General features: G+C 38.5%; 1 protein-coding gene across 8 annotated transcripts in view; it reads left to right on the top strand.

Annotated features, from left to right (window-relative positions):
* add3a (adducin 3 (gamma) a) overlaps positions 1-19,870 on the top strand; it is a 159,091-nt gene that overhangs the window by 98,791 nt on the left and 40,430 nt on the right. For 4 of the 8 annotated variants that reach the window (XM_067416252.1, XM_067416253.1, XM_067416254.1 and 1 more), the window contains one exon: positions 17,681-17,903. In XM_067416252.1, the coding sequence (XP_067272353.1) occupies positions 17,709-17,903 (195 nt within the window). In that variant the 5' untranslated portion in view covers positions 17,681-17,708. Of the gene's footprint in view, positions 1-11,645; positions 11,910-17,680; positions 17,904-19,870 lie in introns of those variants that run through there. The other 4 variants (XM_067416251.1, XM_067416257.1, XM_067416256.1 and 1 more) reach the window with 2 other exon arrangements.

A 19,870-nucleotide genomic window follows, 5' to 3' on the forward strand; every position in this document is an offset into this window, starting at 1 on the left:
AGATGACTGCGTAGGAGAAATTCTGTGTGATTCCTTCATTCAGTCAGCGTGCTTCGAAAACACAAAGCGACCCAGAGGAAAGAAAGCTCGTAACTCCTCTCAGCAACCCTTCATCCTACAAATTACTCTTTCATCCAGTGGTTGAAAGGGTCATAGTTCAAGTTCACGACCTAGCACGTATTTGTTCGCGCCTTTGGGACGCCTATGAAAATCTTCACCTTTAGCTTGTTACTCGTAGCAGGTGGCTGATAATAACGTCGTAATCTGGCAAAGTGCTTGATGTGAGGTCTCGTACGAAGAATAAGGACGAAAGAGCATTGCATGTAATTGCACGTTTGCTCCATTACTTCTTAAAGCTTTTGTACACATGGTTTATGTTATCGTGTGTTTGAGATGTTTTCTATATACGAGTCCCTTGAAGATGGTAAAAAGAACCATATGTGAAATTTGACGAAAGGGAAGGAGGGGACTTGCCCAGGTTGATTGCTCTCTTAGGGCACGAGGTGGGGCTTCAACATACATCTCCACTGTTTGTGTTCGTCTCCCTGGAAACCTCTGATAGTTCGGCTGAGTGGACAGCAGATGTTTTTAAGTGTGTGTGTGTGTGCGTGCGTGTGTGCGCGTGTGCGCGCGCAAAGGACTGGTCATACAAAACTTGTGAGAAAGTCTTTTGGCTCATGGGGTAATACATCATTGTCACACACACACACACACACACACACACACACACACACACACACACACACACACACACACACACACACACACACACACACACACACACACTGTTTCTTTTTCCTGACTGCGCAATACCTTTCCAGGAAACGTCGTCCCTTCCTTCATCCATGGAAGCTTTGATTGTTTTAATTCAATTTTGCAAAATGACAAAACTCTACTGTCACAAGTCCTTGTCAGGGCCAGAAGTTCAGCTTCATCTAATGAACTTCAGAATGCAGTATTCATCTCTCTCGACTCTAAAATTACATTTTTAAGATTGCAACAATGGCATCTGCAGATGTGAATGAGTCTCTTGTTCCCTTTGTCTAATATTTTTTTATTTGTTTTATTTACTCATTCCCGTTCCTGGAATGTTGAAATGGCTCCACAGGGACAGTTATTATACTGTGCTATAGGTCGCCTGTTGACATTCCCTTCTTTTCTCAGTTCACCGAGTAACATTTTAAGCTTGACCTAAACAGATCAGGTTGTGAAGATATCAGATCAAGTAAATGTTAGCTGAAACTTGGAGTTAGTAAGGGGAAATGAAAAGAAGTTTACTGATTCTGGTTCCATTTCCGATGGCTCTTCATCAATGGTTTGATTAACAATTATCATGGTAATTTTGATAAGGAATGAATGGAAAATTCTAGGAAAGCAATTATTTCCTTTAGAATCCCGTTATCAAACTGGACAAAAAGTATTTAATAACTAATTGTAGGGAAACAGGTTAACAGAATACCTTGTGAACACATTTAATTTCCCAACTACTGTAAAAAGCCAAGATTTCCTCCTATGAACAGGTTTGACAGCGCCATAGGGGCTTTTACACCAGAAGAACCTTTTCATAGTTCCTAGAACTATTGGCGGAAGGACCCGCTTTTTGCCGTGCTTGCTTGAATTAGCTCTGACTTCAGAGTAAGGTCTAACCCAGCACAATAGGAACTACCAATGAGGTAAGTGTACGCTGAATGCATGCGAAACCTCAATACCATCCATTTTTAAATGCCATGGAAACACATAGATTATAGCCTCTATATTTACTCCACAAACTAACTCTACACACATGGAAAACGGTGAAAGATGGACCTCTCAACCTTTACGCCATGGAGAAAATCCATCGCGACTTTGATTTATATATTTCTCCTCAGCTAGCGACATTCGGCATCAACCACACGGCAAACGCTAATACTTTTTTATTTACTTTATACTTTCTTTATGTAAGAGTTCTATCTACACTCTAAAAAATGCTGGGTTAAAAACAACCCAAGTTGGGTTCATTGAATGGGTCCATTCACTGGGTTCAAACAACCAAATTTCTGGGTTGGTCCATATTCAACCCAAATTGGGTTGTTTTTAACCCAGCATTTTTTAGAGTGTAATAAAGATGGAGAAATCGAGCACTGTGTGCTCAGGCTCTGAGTCTCAGCACTGTCAAAATAAGTCACAACGCGGCTTACGTCTCTTCAGAGTTCCTACTGGCGGCGCGAATGCAACCAAGAAAATGGCCCTGAATGTTTAGTTCTCGGGGAACCACCCTGGTGGATAGTTCCTAGAACTACCCAGTGCGAAAGGGTTCATGTGATATCAGCCCTACAGGATCTGCATCTCTAAAATGACTCTGTCCCGAGGGGCTTGAACTTGTGTGGTCATGGAATAGAGTCACAGCAGTGCCATGTGATACATAGCAGTACACAAACATCCTCTTTATCGGTTTATTTATCAACGTCATCCCAAAAAGAGGTCTATTACACATGGGTGAATGGTTCTTGGATGGCTCTTTTGGGAAAGGATGTTTTCAATGGAATTGATTATGGTGATTATTGGTGTTTGTTTGGTTAGTGCAGTCAGTGGGTTTCAAACTGTGATCCGTGGACGGATAGTCTGTGGAGGAATGTGAGTTGATTATAATAATTTAAATTGACTAGTTAATCAACTCTTATCAATGAATTACCTAAATGTTTGGACATACATTATAACCTGTTTGTTGTCTAACTTCAATTACGTGGCTCAGATGTCTATCTTTATTTTCCGTGAAATAAGAACAAAGTAACAGCCCAGCAAAATGATATCTCTAAGTCTATATAAAGTATAGACTTACTTTATATATGCCAACAGACTCACTTGGTGGAGCGCCTGAATGATGTGCCTAATTTCATTGCGGCTTTGAAAGGTTGCCATCTCTATTATTCTGAATTACTGTGACGTCTTTTTTGCAGCTTTTGCGATCAAAAGAGTTGCATGTCTCTTTTGTCATCAGCTATTACATAATCCCTAAGCATGAATGCGCAAGCGAGTTAACAGGTTATTGGTATGAAATTAATGTTGGCACTGCTTTATTAAGAAAAGGCTTTGATCTGCATTGAGACTAAAAGGATAGAATGGATGGCTAATTAAATGCGGCTCTGTAGCAAGATGAGAATGTACAGTTTTATTCAAGGTTTAAAGTTTTAGATAACTTTGCTTAGTGTGTGTTTTTTTTTATCTGAGACTGTATCGTTTTGCAAGTTTTCAGGTCTGGGTGGACTGGGGAGGGGCTTTACAATGTGAACTTTAAAGGATGACAAGATTGTACATCAGAGCAAGGAAAATCCTGTTTTCTATTATGCCCCCTTTAAAGTCTTTCATGTGCTCTGTGATGCTCTGACTCGCATTGAATTAAAACAATCGGAAATCAGCTCAAAACTCAAACAGTTCAAGGTAAAATCATTTCCCCTGAGGAACGCTCTCTAGATAAAACACACAATCATGGAGAGGTCACGACTGAGTGAAAACTACAGTATTTGTAAAGCTGCATCCGCTGTTTTTGGAAAATTTGGTGTACCTAGCAGGAAATTTCACCTTTTACTCTCTAGCCAGGTCAGATTTCGGACAAAATACGAAGGTTATGTCACTGTTATCCAGCCCATATTTTAATATCTAGCCCTATGTTTAGTTAAGTTGGTTGCGCATTCAGAAGACTTGTTTACTATTTGCACATTCCCATGGTAACTATTAACGGTTATCTGTTTAGAATCCAAAATATGACGACACAGAAAGAGTCTGTTTATCTACTGCGTGCATGTTTTCAGGTCTGCTGCCCTGTATGTTACGCTTACTACACTTGGGGAATTTGTTGAAGGCTATCAGGTGATGCTGCCCTCCAGGAGCTGCTGCGCTACAGGCGGATCTTGGCACACGCTCAGGCATCAGACATGAACTTTACTGTCTGGCTGACTGACAAATTTGATACTGATATGCGAGACACATTTTAAGTTCAAACAGAGAAGCTAACAAATTCAAACTATTAACTCTTTCCCTGCCAATGACGGAAATTTCTGTCATTTATGAGACAACGCTTCCTTGCCATTGACGAATATTTTCGTCTATTATGAGACAACGCTTTCCTACCATTGCCAGAAATTTTCATAATTTATGAGACAACGCTTCCCCGCCATTGACGTAAAATTTCTGTCATTTATGAGACAACGCTTACCCGCCATTAACAGAAATTTCCGTCCATTGAGACAACACTTCCCCGTCATTGACCGAAATTTCTGTCATTTATGAGACAACGCTTCCCCGCCATTGATGGAAATTTTGGTCATTTATGAGACAACGCTTCCCCGCCATTGATGGAAATTTTGGTCATTTATGAGACAACGCTTCCCCGCCATTGATGGAAATTTTGGTCATTTATGAGACAACGCCTCCACGCCATTGATGGAAATTTTGGTCATTTATGAGACAACGCCTCCACGCCATTGATGGAAATTTTGGTCATTTATGAGACAACGCTTCCCCGCCATTGATGGAAATTTTGGTCATTTATGAGACAACGCCTCCACGCCATTGATGGAAATTTTGGTCATTTATGAGACAACGCTTTCCCGCCATTGATGGAAATTTCGGTCATTTATAAGACAAAACTTCCCCACCATTGATGGAAATTTCTGTAATTAATGAGACAACGCTTACCCGCCATTGACAGAAATTTCCGTCCATTGAGACAACACTTCACCGTCATTGACCGAAATTTCTGTCATTTATGAGATAACGCCTCCCCACAATCGATGGAAATTTCGGTCATTTATAAGACAACACTTCCCCACCATTGATGGAAATTTTGGTCATTTATGAGACAACGCTTCCCCGCCATTGATGGAAATTTTGGTCATTTATGAGACAACGCCTCCACGCCATTGATGGAAATTTTGGTCATTTATGAGACAACGCCTCCACGCCATTGATGGAAATTTTGGTCATTTATGAGACAACGCTTCCCCGCCATTGATGGAAATTTTGGTCATTTATGAGACAACGCCTCCACGCCATTGATGGAAATTTTGGTCATTTATGAGACAACGCTTTCCCGCCATTGATGGAAATTTCGGTCATTTATAAGACAAAACTTCCCCACCATTGATGGAAATTTCTGTAATTAATGAGACAACGCTTACCCGCCATTGACAGAAATTTCCGTCCATTGAGACAACACTTCACCGTCATTGACCGAAATTTCTGTCATTTATGAGATAACGCCTCCCCACAATCGATGGAAATTTCGGTCATTTATAAGACAACACTTCCCCACCATTGATGGAAATTTTGGTCATTTATGAGACAACACTTCCCCACCATTGACAGAAATTCCTGTCCATTGAGACAGCGCTTCCCCGCCATTGACCGAAATTTCTGTCATTTATAACACAACGCTTCCCCACCATTAATGGAAATTTCGGTCATTTATGAGGCAACACTTCCCTGCCATTGACCATTCATCTAAGAGTTTTCTGTCCCTCGTATTGACAGTAGTTGCATATACTGTCAATCAGAGGTGGAAAGAGTAACAAAATATTCTACTCAAGTAAAAGTACTGTTACTTCAATGAAATTTTACTTAAGTACAAGTACAATTACTGGTCTAAAAATTTACTCAAGTAAAAGTAAAAAGTAGCTCATTTAAAATGTACTCAGAGTAAAAGTTACTTAGTTATTTTTTTAACAGTGGGGGTGGGACTCTCCCCTGTAGGATTGTGATTTTCACGATATGACAACTATCTCAGAAAACATCAATTAAACATTTACTCTACCTATTATTAAATGATGGTTATTATCACTTGTTAAAATGATGTGAAATGAATGTAGAAGATTGGTCTTTTTTTTATTTGGTTGAACAAATGCTTTATTATAACAAACTTAAAACCATTTGTTTATTTTGTTTATTAAAATTTCAATAAAACATTATTATTAAAATTTAAATTATTATGAATTAGATTAACAACTTATTTTTATCATTAATTCGTAAAAATGTTTAAGAATAATAGAGTCAATATGTAGTAGACGGAGCAGCTCATTCACAGAGAGAGAACAAGCAGATCATATATTCATATATCAATGTTTTGTGCTTTAATGTTCACAGACCATGTCGCGATTTGATTTATTTCTAAGGCCTACAGCTCTACATTTGAGTTTTTCGTTCATCCACCAGTTTGCGTGTATTACGCCAATTCTACGTCATAATGTAAAGTTAAGGTTCATGACTGGATTCCGGGATTCCCTCTGCGTCACAGACATCAATCGGCCTTAAGTTATAAACATACCTTTATTTGCACAGAGGGATGTGTGCCCGAACATGTTCTATGTGTTTCTTCATTTGCATCCACATTTAGTGCACATTTGATATCCTCCAGGACAACACCACATTATTTTTTTTCTATATCCAAAGTATTTCCATACTAGCCAGGAGTTCACGACGGCGTTTTGCTTTCACCTGGGTCTGCGTCACTGACGTCTGTCTTGTTCGTCTCCATCTGATATTTGCGCGCATGTTCTCTCTGTTCTATCTATTCAATATTAGTCATTTCCGGATCGCGTTTTTTTCCCTCCCCTCTTTGCATAATGCATTAATGATTTATTTTTACTCAGTAACGGATGTGGTTTAAAATGTAGCGCAGTACAATACTCTAATCAAAATGTACTTAAGTAAAAGTAAAATTACAGATTTTTAAAACTACTTAAAAAAGTAGAAGTACACAGAAAAGCTACTCAATTACAGTAACGCGAGTAAATGTAATTCGTTACTTTCCACCTCTGCTGTCAATGGAGTTACATAAAACTCTCATATTTCATTAAAAGATCTTCATTTGTGTTCCAAAGATGAACAAAAGTCTTACGGATTTGGAATGACATGAGGGTGAGTAAACAATGAAAACCTTAAACTTTAAAGACCCACGGGATTTAACTTTTAATATGGCTTTGTGTCTAGATCATGTTGTTTGCATTTACCCATCTAGTTTGACTACTCCAGAACTACTTTACCTAATTAATTAATTTCAATCCCTCAATGGTACCACATCCAACAGTCTCTCTTAGACTGTGTGTGTGTGTGTATGTATGTGTGTGTGTGTGTGTGTGTGTGTGTGTGTGTGTGTGTTCATGATCTTCTAAATGCTTGAGATCTCCTGTTTAATGAATTTGTCTCGGTTCCAAGTTTACCTGCAGGTTCAGTAATTGTGTCATTTAAATGTGTGTTTGTGTGGAAGAGTTGTTCGACATACACTGTCTGCATTGTTCAAAAGTCAGTGTGGGTTAAATATTAGCCTCTGGCTACAATGATTCTGCCCTTCCCTGAGAGATCACAAAAAAGAGCCGCACTTTGATGGAACATGAGAAATTATGGCCTGATTTGATATCACAACAACATGTCTGAGTGTGTTGTAAAGTCACAATCGTGGGCTATATTTTACAGTTTTTATCAGTGCAAACAATAGGTTTCACACTGAACGCAAACAGTTCCTAAACACTTAGCAGCGATAAGGAACGATGTTCTGCAGAAGAGCTATCGAGGTACCTTAAGTCCGTTTGACATTAGAGTTCAGGGTTAAAGGTCAGGGATTATCAAATGTTGGTTCGAACCAAGTCCAAGATTCATGTGGAAGGCCCGGATTCCTGTTATTGGAGGGTAAGGCGGTCTGCGATTTACTCTTGCAGTTGGGCCTCGTGCAATGAGATTCATGTGGTAAACATGGGACAGAATGAGAGCACCGAACCGCACACATCAGCGCCATTAGAGCGAGTAAACAGTGAATGGTGTCTGTTTGCGTAAGGACACAGGGAAGTACACGCACACTGCACCTGTTCTGTTGGTGTTGCTAAAGTCAAATAGTAGGCTGAGAGGATTGTGGGAAAGGAAGCGATAACAGGGCATAGTCTCCACAAAAGTGAGACTTGCTTTGCAGGCCAAACCACGAGACAAAGATTTTCCACTCGGCTTTGCCGGCTCGCAGGAATTCCTCTCTGTCCTCTGGCTGTCAATCTGATTGACTGTCCTCCCACTGGACTTTTGTGAACTGTCTCATGGAAACCATTTATTTTTAGTATGTCTGACTCTGCCTGTCTCTCTCTTTTTATCTGTCATTGCTGAAAGAAAATTATTGGTTCACTTTGCCTTTAATCAGTAATCATATGCTGACATTAAATTGCACTCAATTTTGAAGTGTTTGGGAACACTTTACAGTAAGGTTAACATTAGTTAATGCATTAGCTAACATGACCAATATATATTTTAAAGCATTTCTTAATCTTTGTTAATCATAGGCCTGTCGCAATTGTTTATTACTCATCTGGTCATGGCTATTTGATTTAATGAGGAGGAGCGTGTTTTGCTATCCATAAGAGAATTTATATTTATATTTTATATGTATTGTTAAATGCATAACTAATAATTTGTCAAATCAATTAATCACGATTAATCACATTTAACATAAGTTTATAGTATATATATATATATTTACAAACTTATGTTAGATGTGATTTAATCAATTAATCGTGATTAATCGATTTGACTACTAAATATTCTGCACAGCATTAAAGTTAATCATGGGCATATTTTAATTGTACATTTTACTACAATAAAGTGACAAAAACAAAAAATCGTTAATTGCAATTATTTGTATGACAATTAATCATCAGTACAAAATTCATAATCATGACATGTTTAGTTAGTGTAAATCTAATTGTTCATGTTAAGTCACAGTGCATTAACAGATGTTTACAAATATTATGGATTACAAAAAAATCTATTCATGAATGTTAAAATTACCATTAACTAAGACAAATACATTCTGTAGAAGTATTGCTCATTATTAGTTCATGTAATATTTCTATAACTATTGTTAACAAATTAGGGCTGCACAATGTATCTGTATATGTTAAATCCTATATTCCTTTTTAATGTTATTATCGGTCCGATAAGAAAATGCGATATCTTAAAGCTCATAAATAATGGATTATTTCCTTCCACCGAGAGACATGGCATGGTTTTAAAGTGCTTAATTGGACTATGATTAGAATCACTTCAAAAAGGAAATGATTTTTAAAACTTCCACTGCTTCAATTTAGGCTGTACTGTATATGTTTGATTTATGTTGAAGTACTTGGGATATGATCTTTTTAACGGTGAGACTTTTGGTTTTGTAATCAGGCTCTCAACAATAACACATAAAACTTTGGATTTAGATTTATCGGTTATCGGCTTTCAAATATGAACAATTATCGGTTATCGATATTGGCCAAAATGTGCATATCAGTACATCTCTATAACAAGTGAAACATTATTATAAAGTGTTACATTTTCTTAAGTGACACAATGTTAAGGTGTTGTTAGAGTATTCTGGGTAACTAGTTTGGTGTTCTGGATGGTTCCTGCTGTATGCTTACTGGCCCAAATCTAAAGAGCACACCCACAATTCTCTCTGATATTCTGGTTTGGATTCATGTCTGTTTGGTCTGATACTGTACTGTTGGCTGTCTGTGTGTACACAACAGTCATATAGGATGTATGATGCTTACTTCCCTGATACTGTCTGAGATAAGATGTGTGTCTCTGTGAGTTATGTCTATCTTGTGTTTACATTGACAGGACAACAAGATTTATGAGTGCAAGATCATTGTCTGACGTGTCTGTCTTGAAACTGAGCTGAGTTTTGATATATCACTCTACTGTTTGACAGGACAGAGGAAGAAATAATATGCTAACTGGGCCATGCTAACCTTAACCTCATGTTTTAGTTGTGAATTTGTGTCACATGCTGACATAGAGTACACTGACTAGATGAGTATGCAAGCTATCAAAGTTGATATCAGCATGTTGTAAAGTGTCTCCAACCTGGACGGTAGGTCGTGGGGAAATAGCTCAATAATTTTGTTTAATTGCGCTGGATGCTGCAGAGGCCAATCTATTTGTTAAGTCTGACGTCACACGTCACCGTTTACAAGTACAAACGCTCTATCAGATGGCAAAAGCAAATAACAAATGGTACAAATATACACTCACGGTGTGTTGAAATCACGATCCTAACCTTTATCTCCATACCGAAAACCCAGATGGCCAGACAGTGATTCATCTTTTATGAATCTTTAAAACATTGTTTTCCAGGATGACCCGGACACTGCAGTATATATACCATGATTGATATATATATATATATATATATATATATATATATATATATATATATAAAACACTGCAGCTCTTGTGGGTGTTCCCGGTCAGCAGTGGTCAGTAACCGGTGAACTCGTGACAAGGTCATGGGCTCATTGATGCATATAGAGGGTGTGTAGGCTGGCCCTGTGTGGTCCGATCAAACAGACACTCAAATTTGCTCAAATTGCTCAAGAAGTTAATGCTGGTTCTGATAGAAAGGTGTCAGAATACACAGTGCATCGCAGTTTGTTGTGTATGGGTCTGCATAGCCACAGACCAGCCAGGGTGCCCATGCTGACCCCTGTCCACCGCCAACAGTGGACACGTGAGCATCAGAACTGGACCACAGAGCAATGGCAGAAGGTGGCCTGGTCTGATAAATCACATTTTCTTTTACATCACGTGGATGGCCGCGTATGTGTGTGTCGCTTACCTGGGGAACACATGGCACTATGGGAAAAAGGCAAGCAGGCGGAGGCAGTGTGATGCTTTGGGCAATGTTCTGCTGGGAAACCTTGGGTCCTGCCATCTGTGTGGATGTTACTTTGACACGTACCACCTACCTAAGCGTTGTTGCAGACCATGTACACCCTCTCATGGAAACGGTATTCCTTGGTGGCTGTAGCCTCTTTCGGCAGGATAATATGCCTGCCACAAAGCAAAAATGGTTCAGGAATGGTTTGAGGAGCACAACAACTAGTTTGAGGTGTTGACTTGGCCCAGATACCACAGCACACCTTCAGGGTTCTAGTAGAGGCCATGCCTCGACGGGTCAGGGCTGTTTTGGCAGCAAAAGTGGGACCAACGTAATATTATTTTAAATTATTTAAATATTATTTTGGCAATGTCTGAAAAAAAAAAACGTTTGTATGAAATAATTATTACATGTGCTTTACCATATAACCATATAAAACCATTCAGAATGTCTTACCTCATTGACTTGTATTACAGTAAAAGCATGTTCTGCTTGGTTTTAAACTAATGGGATGATGAGTCAATATTATTGTCTGGTAGTCCCCACTGAATGTCACAGATGTTGTCGAGAGACGAACTTATATTGAACTCAAAACATTGATTAGATCAGTAATGGAATCGATCACAGTACCAAACTTTGCTGTTGATGATTGCTCATATGTTGTGTTGGCAATAAAACTGGCAGAATGTTTACAAGGTTGCTGTGATTTCTGCTAATAACGAATCTAATGCGTTAACAGTGTCATGTAAACATCTGTGTGAGACAACCTGTGAGGATAAGTCAGTTACAGTGTGGATTTTTGTGTCATACTATCATTTTATATCTCTCTCACACACATACGCAGTATCGTAAACACTGACCTTTAATTCTTCTAGTTGGACAAGAGTGGGCGGGGCACAGTGGGTATCTTACATTCTGATTGGCTGGTTAGATTTGTGCGCTCAGTGAAGGGGCCGGATTAGTGGGTCACATGACCACCTCAGTTTCTCTCAGTGCTGAAGCAGAGTCTCGCAAACACACTCCCCTCGCACAAACACACACACTACAGCCGAAAATCCCCTATTTACGAGGGAAGAGGAGCGTCGTTGCTGTGTGAGAGTTGCGTTTTGCGATTTTCCGAGTGGAAAAGCGGACTGTTTGTGGAGTTTTTGGACTGTTTTTGTCGCGTTTAATCCTCTGGGGTAATCTGGGATTCTCGAGGCGGGAATGAGAGGGATGCGCTCGAGCGCTCACTGGACTTTCACTCTGTGAGGTGAGTTTAACGGCATAAAGTTCTCCGTTTGGGTTATTCTTTATTCGTACACATTGTCGTTTAAAGTCAACTTTGATGATAATGTGAACTGTAGATAACGCATAGCTGAATGTAAGTTAATCACAACAGCGTCAAAAAGATCCAAAGAGGGATTTGTTCGTCAACCGTCACTTTTTTTGTAACGTTAAACTCGAACACTGTTTATTTGCTGCATCTCATGTACTTTTATGACTTGGTGTGTGTGTGTGTGTGTAAGAAAGACCCCCCCACACACACACACACACACCCTCGTGCGCTGATAGTCCGCTATTCTGAGCTCGAGAGAGAGACCCTTTCCAACGCCTGAAATCTGAGTCTGAAAATCTCTCGCACGCTATTTATAGAGCTGCTAAAGATAAAAAGAGGAATAGTAGGGCATCCTGACGACGATGAGGGGGTGTGGGAGGAAACACGCACACTGTACAGTGTCCTTAAAGGTACTTTAGTCCGCTTAAGACTCACCTAAAACGTATAAACGCCATTATCATCCGTTAAAAGTTCGCTTACAGTCCCCATGTCAGTCGGAGCTGCTGTGAATGGTAAGCAGAGATTGTAATGGTTCACTTGAGGGTGACTGCTGTCTGAAATGGGACTCATGTCATATTGAATCTAAGCTGTGTGTGAGAAAGCAGTTGCACAATGAGGCATTGACTGTAGTGCACACTGTGAATCTTGTGACTCGTCCTGCTGGTGTCCCTATAGTGTATTTTATTGTCTTCTGTGGCTATTGTGTTACTAGTGCCCTTTCTGTTATTACAGCCCTGCTCTCTTTGCATGTGTGTGAGAAATCCTGCACAGCACTTCATTATAGCCTGCATTCAGATGCCGAACAGCTGTTAAAGTGAGGATTGAGGATCCTCCCCATTTCTTTCTCTATATTTCCCACACTTTTTGTTTTGTTTCATCAGACACCCACCCCTGACAGTTTGGAACAATCGACAACACGTCCAAAATCAACACACTGCGTTTCATAAAGCGGTCGATAAGCTGAGATTGACAGGCAGGGTTATATAATTTGATGTACAGGACATCTGCCGCCTGTCCCAGTCGATTCAGATCCAGATTCATATTTAGCAGATTATAATTCTATTATGCAGTTTATTTTCAACAGGCGGTGGCTAGTTTATGCAAAAATGAAAATGTCCCAAGCACACAATTATAATGTTCTCATATACGACAGACTTCTGGTGCAAATTAACTGTATTTTCCTTTTTGAAGTGATTCCGGTCATATTTCAAGCAATTCAAAACCATCATGACGGACAATGCGCATCTGAAGTGTCTCAGCTGAAGGAAATAATCCATTTATGAGCTTTAAAATGGCACTGGATGTAATATTTTTGGATTAAAATATGCCCATTAGAACATGTTATATATTTTGTTGACTTGTGTACTAAGATTATCCCAGATGTTTCCAAGAATGTTTAAATCTAGAGGGAAAAAAGCAATTTTAACCAGGACACAGACTGTGTGTGCATTTCCTATCAATGACATAATACCTGCGTTACCCTCGAGTAGCCGATTTTATTTTGTAGAAACCATGGAAACATAGCCTAGAAATCTAGACGCACCCTAGCGGCAGCAAATCTAATCTGCCCGCGAGTGTCGTCTAGCAACTCTCAATACACTTCTGAGCTGTATTCGCCTAATTCTTGCTGGGCCAATCACATTGTGTATAGAGTAAGTGGGCGGGGCCATAATGACGACGGCCAAGTTGCGTTTGCGTGCTTCTAGTAAACACAGAAACTGGCGAATGGTGGTCTTTCGAATCAGCTTTGACCTCTTGAGCTCTGGAAGAATTGGAGTTAAGCTTTTCTCTGAGAAAAGAACAAAGAACGGCACTGAAGTCATTCTTAAAAAGGGAAAATGTGTTCGGAGTTTTGCCGACCGGATACGGTGAATGTTTAATCAGTCAGATCCCGCCCCTAGGATTGAGCCCTGTCAGTGGTGAGTTTCCAGACCAAACATCTTGATGTGGGTCTGGCTTGTCAGGCTATCGATCTAGCTCACTGCAGTGTAAACTAGTGTCGCATAGTAGCCGCCGAGCAAACGCACAGAGTAGCATTATAACATAACTTTCAACAGACTCAAATGTATCTAATATGATAAAACAACGCTGCGTTACTCCACATACGCATGAGCAAAAGTGCTCAATCCAACTCCGAAAACTAGGCATCATAAAACTACGCCTTTGTTTTGAACAAGTGGCCTCTAGTGGTGAAAATTACATATTGTGCCTTTAATAAATCAGCCAAACATTTGTATTGGCCCAATAACATTGAAAAAAATTAACACATTTGACCCTGGACCACAAAGCCAGTCATAAGGGATTTATACATATGAAAAAAAACATCTGAAAGATAGTTTTGGATATAATTTGGCCGAGATAGGCAGAGAATATTTGAAAATCTGGAATCTGACGGTGCAAAAAATCAAAATATTGTGAAAATCTCCTTTTAAAGTTGTCCAAATTAAGTCAAATTAATAATGTTTTATATATTTACGGTAGGAAATTTACAAAATATCTTTACTTAATATCTTAATGAGTTTTGGCATTAAAGAAAAATGTATAATTCTGACCCATACAGTGTATTGTTCGTGTCCCACAAATATACCCTTGAGACTAGAGTGGTTTTGTGGTCCAGGGTCGCACAAACATCGGCTGATTATATCATGCATCCCTATTATTTATGTTAAAGTTGTGCTTCTTAAGTGTCTTTACTCTCATTTTTAGTTTAATGCATCGTTCCTGAATTGAATTATTTCTTTAAAAAAAATCTTAATAAATGCTTTAACTGTGATTTTTCACTTTAATTTTTATAGAAATAATTAACAATTATTAATTATTATTAAGATACCAGGTTTAAAACGACATGAGGTTGAGTAAACGGCGTAAAATGTTAATTTTTTGGGTCTTGAAGGGACTAATAACTGGTTATTGTCTGATAATATCCACACACCTGCTGTTGTCATCATTGTTTAGAGTTGTTTGTGGTTCTGCCTTTCAGGCTTGGCCGCCTTCGTGTTGTGTTTCTGTATCTGGGTGGGTGTGTGTCGTCATCTGTCAGCACACAACAGTTGTAGCCAGTGCTCTGCTCATTAGGTTTGATCATTGCATCATACGTGTGTGTGTGTGTGTGTGTGTGTGTGTGTATGACTTGTTGTCTTGACAGCATAATAAACTTAAGCGGCGTCCCCTTAAGCTCCCCTCTTCCTGTTAGTCATATGTGCTCAGATCTATTGTAGAGTTTGTATTTGTTTATGCTTGTTGTGTTTATTTGGCTTTTTAACCTAGAATGCAACTCCTAATCAGGTTAATAGGGCTATTTGAAGTTTTTCGTGTGTGTGTGTGTGTGTGTGTGTGTGTACAGAGCACGTACCTAGAAATGTGTGGTGTAGTATTGCTTCCTGTTGGCTTGGGCTCTTTTATTTAGCCCACCCTGTGAATGTGTGTGTGTATGTTTCTGGCAGAGTTGTGTGTCTCTAATCTGAACCATCTTTCCAAGTGCCATTTGACCTGAATGAGCAGCTTAGCAACGTACAGCAGAAAAAAGAAGCCCACCCGCCCCTCCAGAATGAGTTGCAGAAGAGAGTGGGTGTGGAAACCCGGAGAAGTACAGGTGAAAGCTTTTTACTGAGGCCTGGGAAAAGACCTGACACAGTCTGGCACAACAGCAGAAGTGATTTGAAAACAGCTGAATGTGATCTGGTTTCAGTGGTCTATGCTAAGCATCACTATTAAAGGGATAGTTCACCCAAAAATGAAGATTTTTCATTAATACCCGAGAGCTTTCTGTTCCTCCTTTGACAGCTACGCAACTAACACTTGGACGCTTTAAAAAGTTCATGAGGAGATTGTAAAACGAATCCATATGAATTTAGCGGTTTAGTCCAAATTTTCAAAAAAGAGACTCGATAGTTTTGTGTTGAATAGATTTTGTTAAAGATTAGAAAATTGAACAAACCTTAGTATTAAACTATATATTATACACTAGGGCTGGCCGGGTAAAAAAAAAAAAAAATTCTCGGTTTTAATCAATTTTCATTTTTACGAACAGATATTGATTCTTAAATCCCAAGAATCAGCTAGTCTATCCTGTTTTCAGTTGATAAAAGACTGGAACATTGCACGTCTCCCATCCAATAAATTGCAACGAGCTTCGTGCTTTTATACTTTTGATATGAAACAAAGTTTTAAATTTCAACTTATGTCAATTTTAGCATGAAATTCAAAACATAAATACCGTTTTGGTGCTGTTTAATGTGGCGTGACAGTTCGCTGCAGCAGCGCAGAGCACATGAACTGATCGTCTCATCCGCTTTAATACCAGTTACAGCACAAAATAAACATGTACATCTTAAGGTATGTTAAAAGATAAAGTAACTTATCCGTATCACGTCTCGTATAATCGCTCAATCAGTGTTTCAACCATGGAAAGGCGTCAGTAAAACAGCTTGTAAACTAATGTTACGTAACATTATATTTACCTCAGAAAAAACACATCCAGTGTCCATAAACTCGTTAGTCAGCTAGAAAAGAGATGAGCATTTTGATATGTAAACTCATTATTTAAATGTTCTTTAATCTTCAATATGTAATGCTTGTTTGAATAAATCAGTAAAGTTTTTAGCACAGCCACCATTTAAATGTTTATATTTCAAACAACGACAAGAAGTAAAAATATGACAATGTAACTGTAAAGTTGATGTTATAACTTTATTATTAGAAAAAACATTATTGAGTGTAATTTAAGTATTTTTTTATACAAATCTGTTAATTTTAACCTTTAATATTATAGCAATGAGAAAAAAAATCCTTGTGCAATGTACTATATCTGATATATGTATCCAAAATAATAAATATTGAAAACTTGTCGATAGAAATCGAATCAGGAAATTTGTCAATACCCAGCCCTAATATACACCTATAACTCTCATTGCATATCCATGCTTCAAATCATACTGCGAGCTGAGAGGTGCACTATTACTTTTTCAGTCAAACATAAATTTATTTTCAGCCATCGGATAATAAAACAATCAAATCACGTCTTTAAATACAAAGTTTGGGTCACCAGGTTGCTAAGATTTTTCATTGTTTTTGGAAGAGGTCTCTTAGGGCTGCATTGATCAAATGTGTGTGTGTGCTCGTGTGCATGAGAGAGAGAGAGAGAGAGAGAGAGAGAGAGAGAGAGAGAGAGAGAGAGAGAGAGAGAGAGAGAGAGAGAGAGAGAGAGAGAGAGAGAGAGAGAGAGAGAGAGAGAGAGAGAGAGAATCAAGCCTAACTAAACCTGATAGTGTTATAGGATAGTGCTGCCCTCCTGTTGTTTGACCTGACGCCACCCTTCACTGTTGGCAGGACAGCCACTCTCTTCTTTTTGTCGAGGGTGAACAAAGAACAAGGTCCATTGTGAATAGTGATACTCTCAGCAAGCGAGTTCAGCTAATGTGCGGTTGCCTGTTTTTTGATCATATTGATCGGTGGACTTATGTGTGCATTTGTGTGGGAAGATGAGTTTGGCCTCGGGGCGTTACGAATCGAGACTGTTTTGCCAGTCAAATGAAGTGCACAGACTTCCTCTCACAGGTTTTTTCATTCAGTGAATGCACAATGTATTGTTTTGTGTTTATTAGGGATGTGCGAAAAGGAAAAAGGATTTATACATTTTTGATTAATCGGTCTGGGCAATTATTTCCACACATGCTCAAGCTGAATCTTTTCCTCTTTCTCTCCAGGTGAAAACAGCAGGATAATACAGTAGAGATGAGTGGCGAGTCGAGACAGGAGGTGGTGACGACCCCTCCGCCACCCAGCATGGGGAAACGGGAAGGCTACTTCGATCGCGTCAACGAAAATGACCCAGAGTACCTGCGCGCACGCAACATGTCTCCTGACCTACGACAAGACTTCAACATGATGGAGCAGAAGAAGAGGGTCACACAGATACTACAGAGTCCAGTAAGAAAACACAAACGCTCACTTTAAAAAAAGAATATACAGTTTACACAAATTCCCATGATTGATCGTCATTTAAATTAATGATCAATTAATCGTTAGCTTTAATGCTGCAATATGCGTCTACTGCAGTGGCCGACTGCATGATGAATGAATGAGAGGGGTTTTTAGTCTGGAAAAAAGGGCTTTTAGGATTGTAAAATGAGTCGATGTGATTGATAATTTAATTAAATTACTTATTTAATAATCAAATATAACCTCTAATACAAGTGTCACTAACGCCGCCTTAGATGCGTGCTGGTCAGAATGTGTGGAGGGGCTCTTTCTGGAACAACGTGCTAAAAACGGCAACTAAAGCGATTCACAACGATTTATTAGAATAATGTTCTCTTTATAACGTAGTCATAGTTATGATTAATTGTGAACACCGGTACACTAAAGCTCTTTGCTAGCATGTTATTTAGCTCAAAGAAATGCACCCTATATGAGATTAATCCAAAATATACAAAGGAGCAACACCATGAAACGGGCAGATAATTCACAATGTTATATGACGATATACTGTTCTCTTTATAATGTTATTTAATAGGTTAGCCCCAATCATAGTCATTATTAGTTGCGATTGATGTTTGATCTGCATGCGCTGAAGATGATCGCTGGCACGCTTTATGCAGTGTTAATTCTTAACCAAATACATTCTGTATGAGGGGCACAAAATAAACGCACTATTACAATCACGCATGCACATGACCCTGCTTAATCGATGATCGATACATTTTATTGATTAAATGTATTATCGACAATTAATTGATCGCAGATTAATCACTAACATCCCTATTGTAGATATATTAGGACTATCACATTTGGCTGAGAAATTCCCCCCAAAAGGTTGTGTTAAATGAGAATGCATCAAATAGACGTTACAAAAAGCAGCTTTAGAAAGATTTATTACACAAACCTTTAGGCTTCAATGTCCATGATGTGGAGCAAATTATGACAGAATTAAAAGTTTTGGGTGAACTATATCTTTAATGGTCAATAACTATACTTTTAAACATTGGTTCACCCGATCGATTCACTCACACGGATTTTATTCAGAAATGTAACATCGCTGTGTGTTGCTCGGAGGCACACAACAGTCCTGCTCTGGCTTTATAGGTAATATTTTTGTTGGCAAATTACGCAAACAATATTGTATCTAAAATATAACACATTATTAACATCTTATTTATTGTACTGTTGTATAAAATCAAAATCACATTTGCACTCATGCTGTTTGGGACAAATGTTAGTAAACTATGGGATATATATATATATATATATATATATATATATATATATATATATATATATATATATATATATATATATATATATATATATATATATATATATATATATATATATATATATATATATATATATATTTTTTTTTTTTTTTTTTTTCTTCAGGTAAATTCATGTTTAATTCACTGGCTTGCTTGCAATTTTTATTATTATTTGTGAAATGCACTAGCAGTTTCAGTGCACACCAAAACAACGCACTGTTAGAACTAATGGTTTGGTCTTATACTGTACAAGGATGTTTTTCCACTTTTCCACTAATTTAATCGGCAAGAATGTGCTTTTCATGTAAAAGTGTTTACATATAGATTTTACAGGTTGTCTCGAGCCATTTGGTTTTGAATAAACCCCATGCCACCATGAAGTTTACATTTCGAAGCTTGGCATGAACTTCTAAAGTTAGTTTTGAACCCAGCTGCTTGCACCTTCCACCGCCTCTCTGTTCACAATGAAAGATTTATGGTTTATTCTTGTCAGATGAGTATGCATGTCAGCAAGTTAATTGTGCATTTGGTGTGATGTTTTGAGTTACAGCTCAATCGTACACACAAAACCACAGCTGCACCATAAAACCCATCTGGAAGACCACACCCTATTACACACACACACCACTGACTTCCTCATCT

Source organism: Pseudorasbora parva, chromosome 14 (genome assembly GCF_024679245.1).
Source record: "Pseudorasbora parva isolate DD20220531a chromosome 14, ASM2467924v1, whole genome shotgun sequence".
Classification (NCBI taxonomy): Eukaryota; Metazoa; Chordata; class Actinopteri; order Cypriniformes; family Gobionidae; genus Pseudorasbora; species Pseudorasbora parva.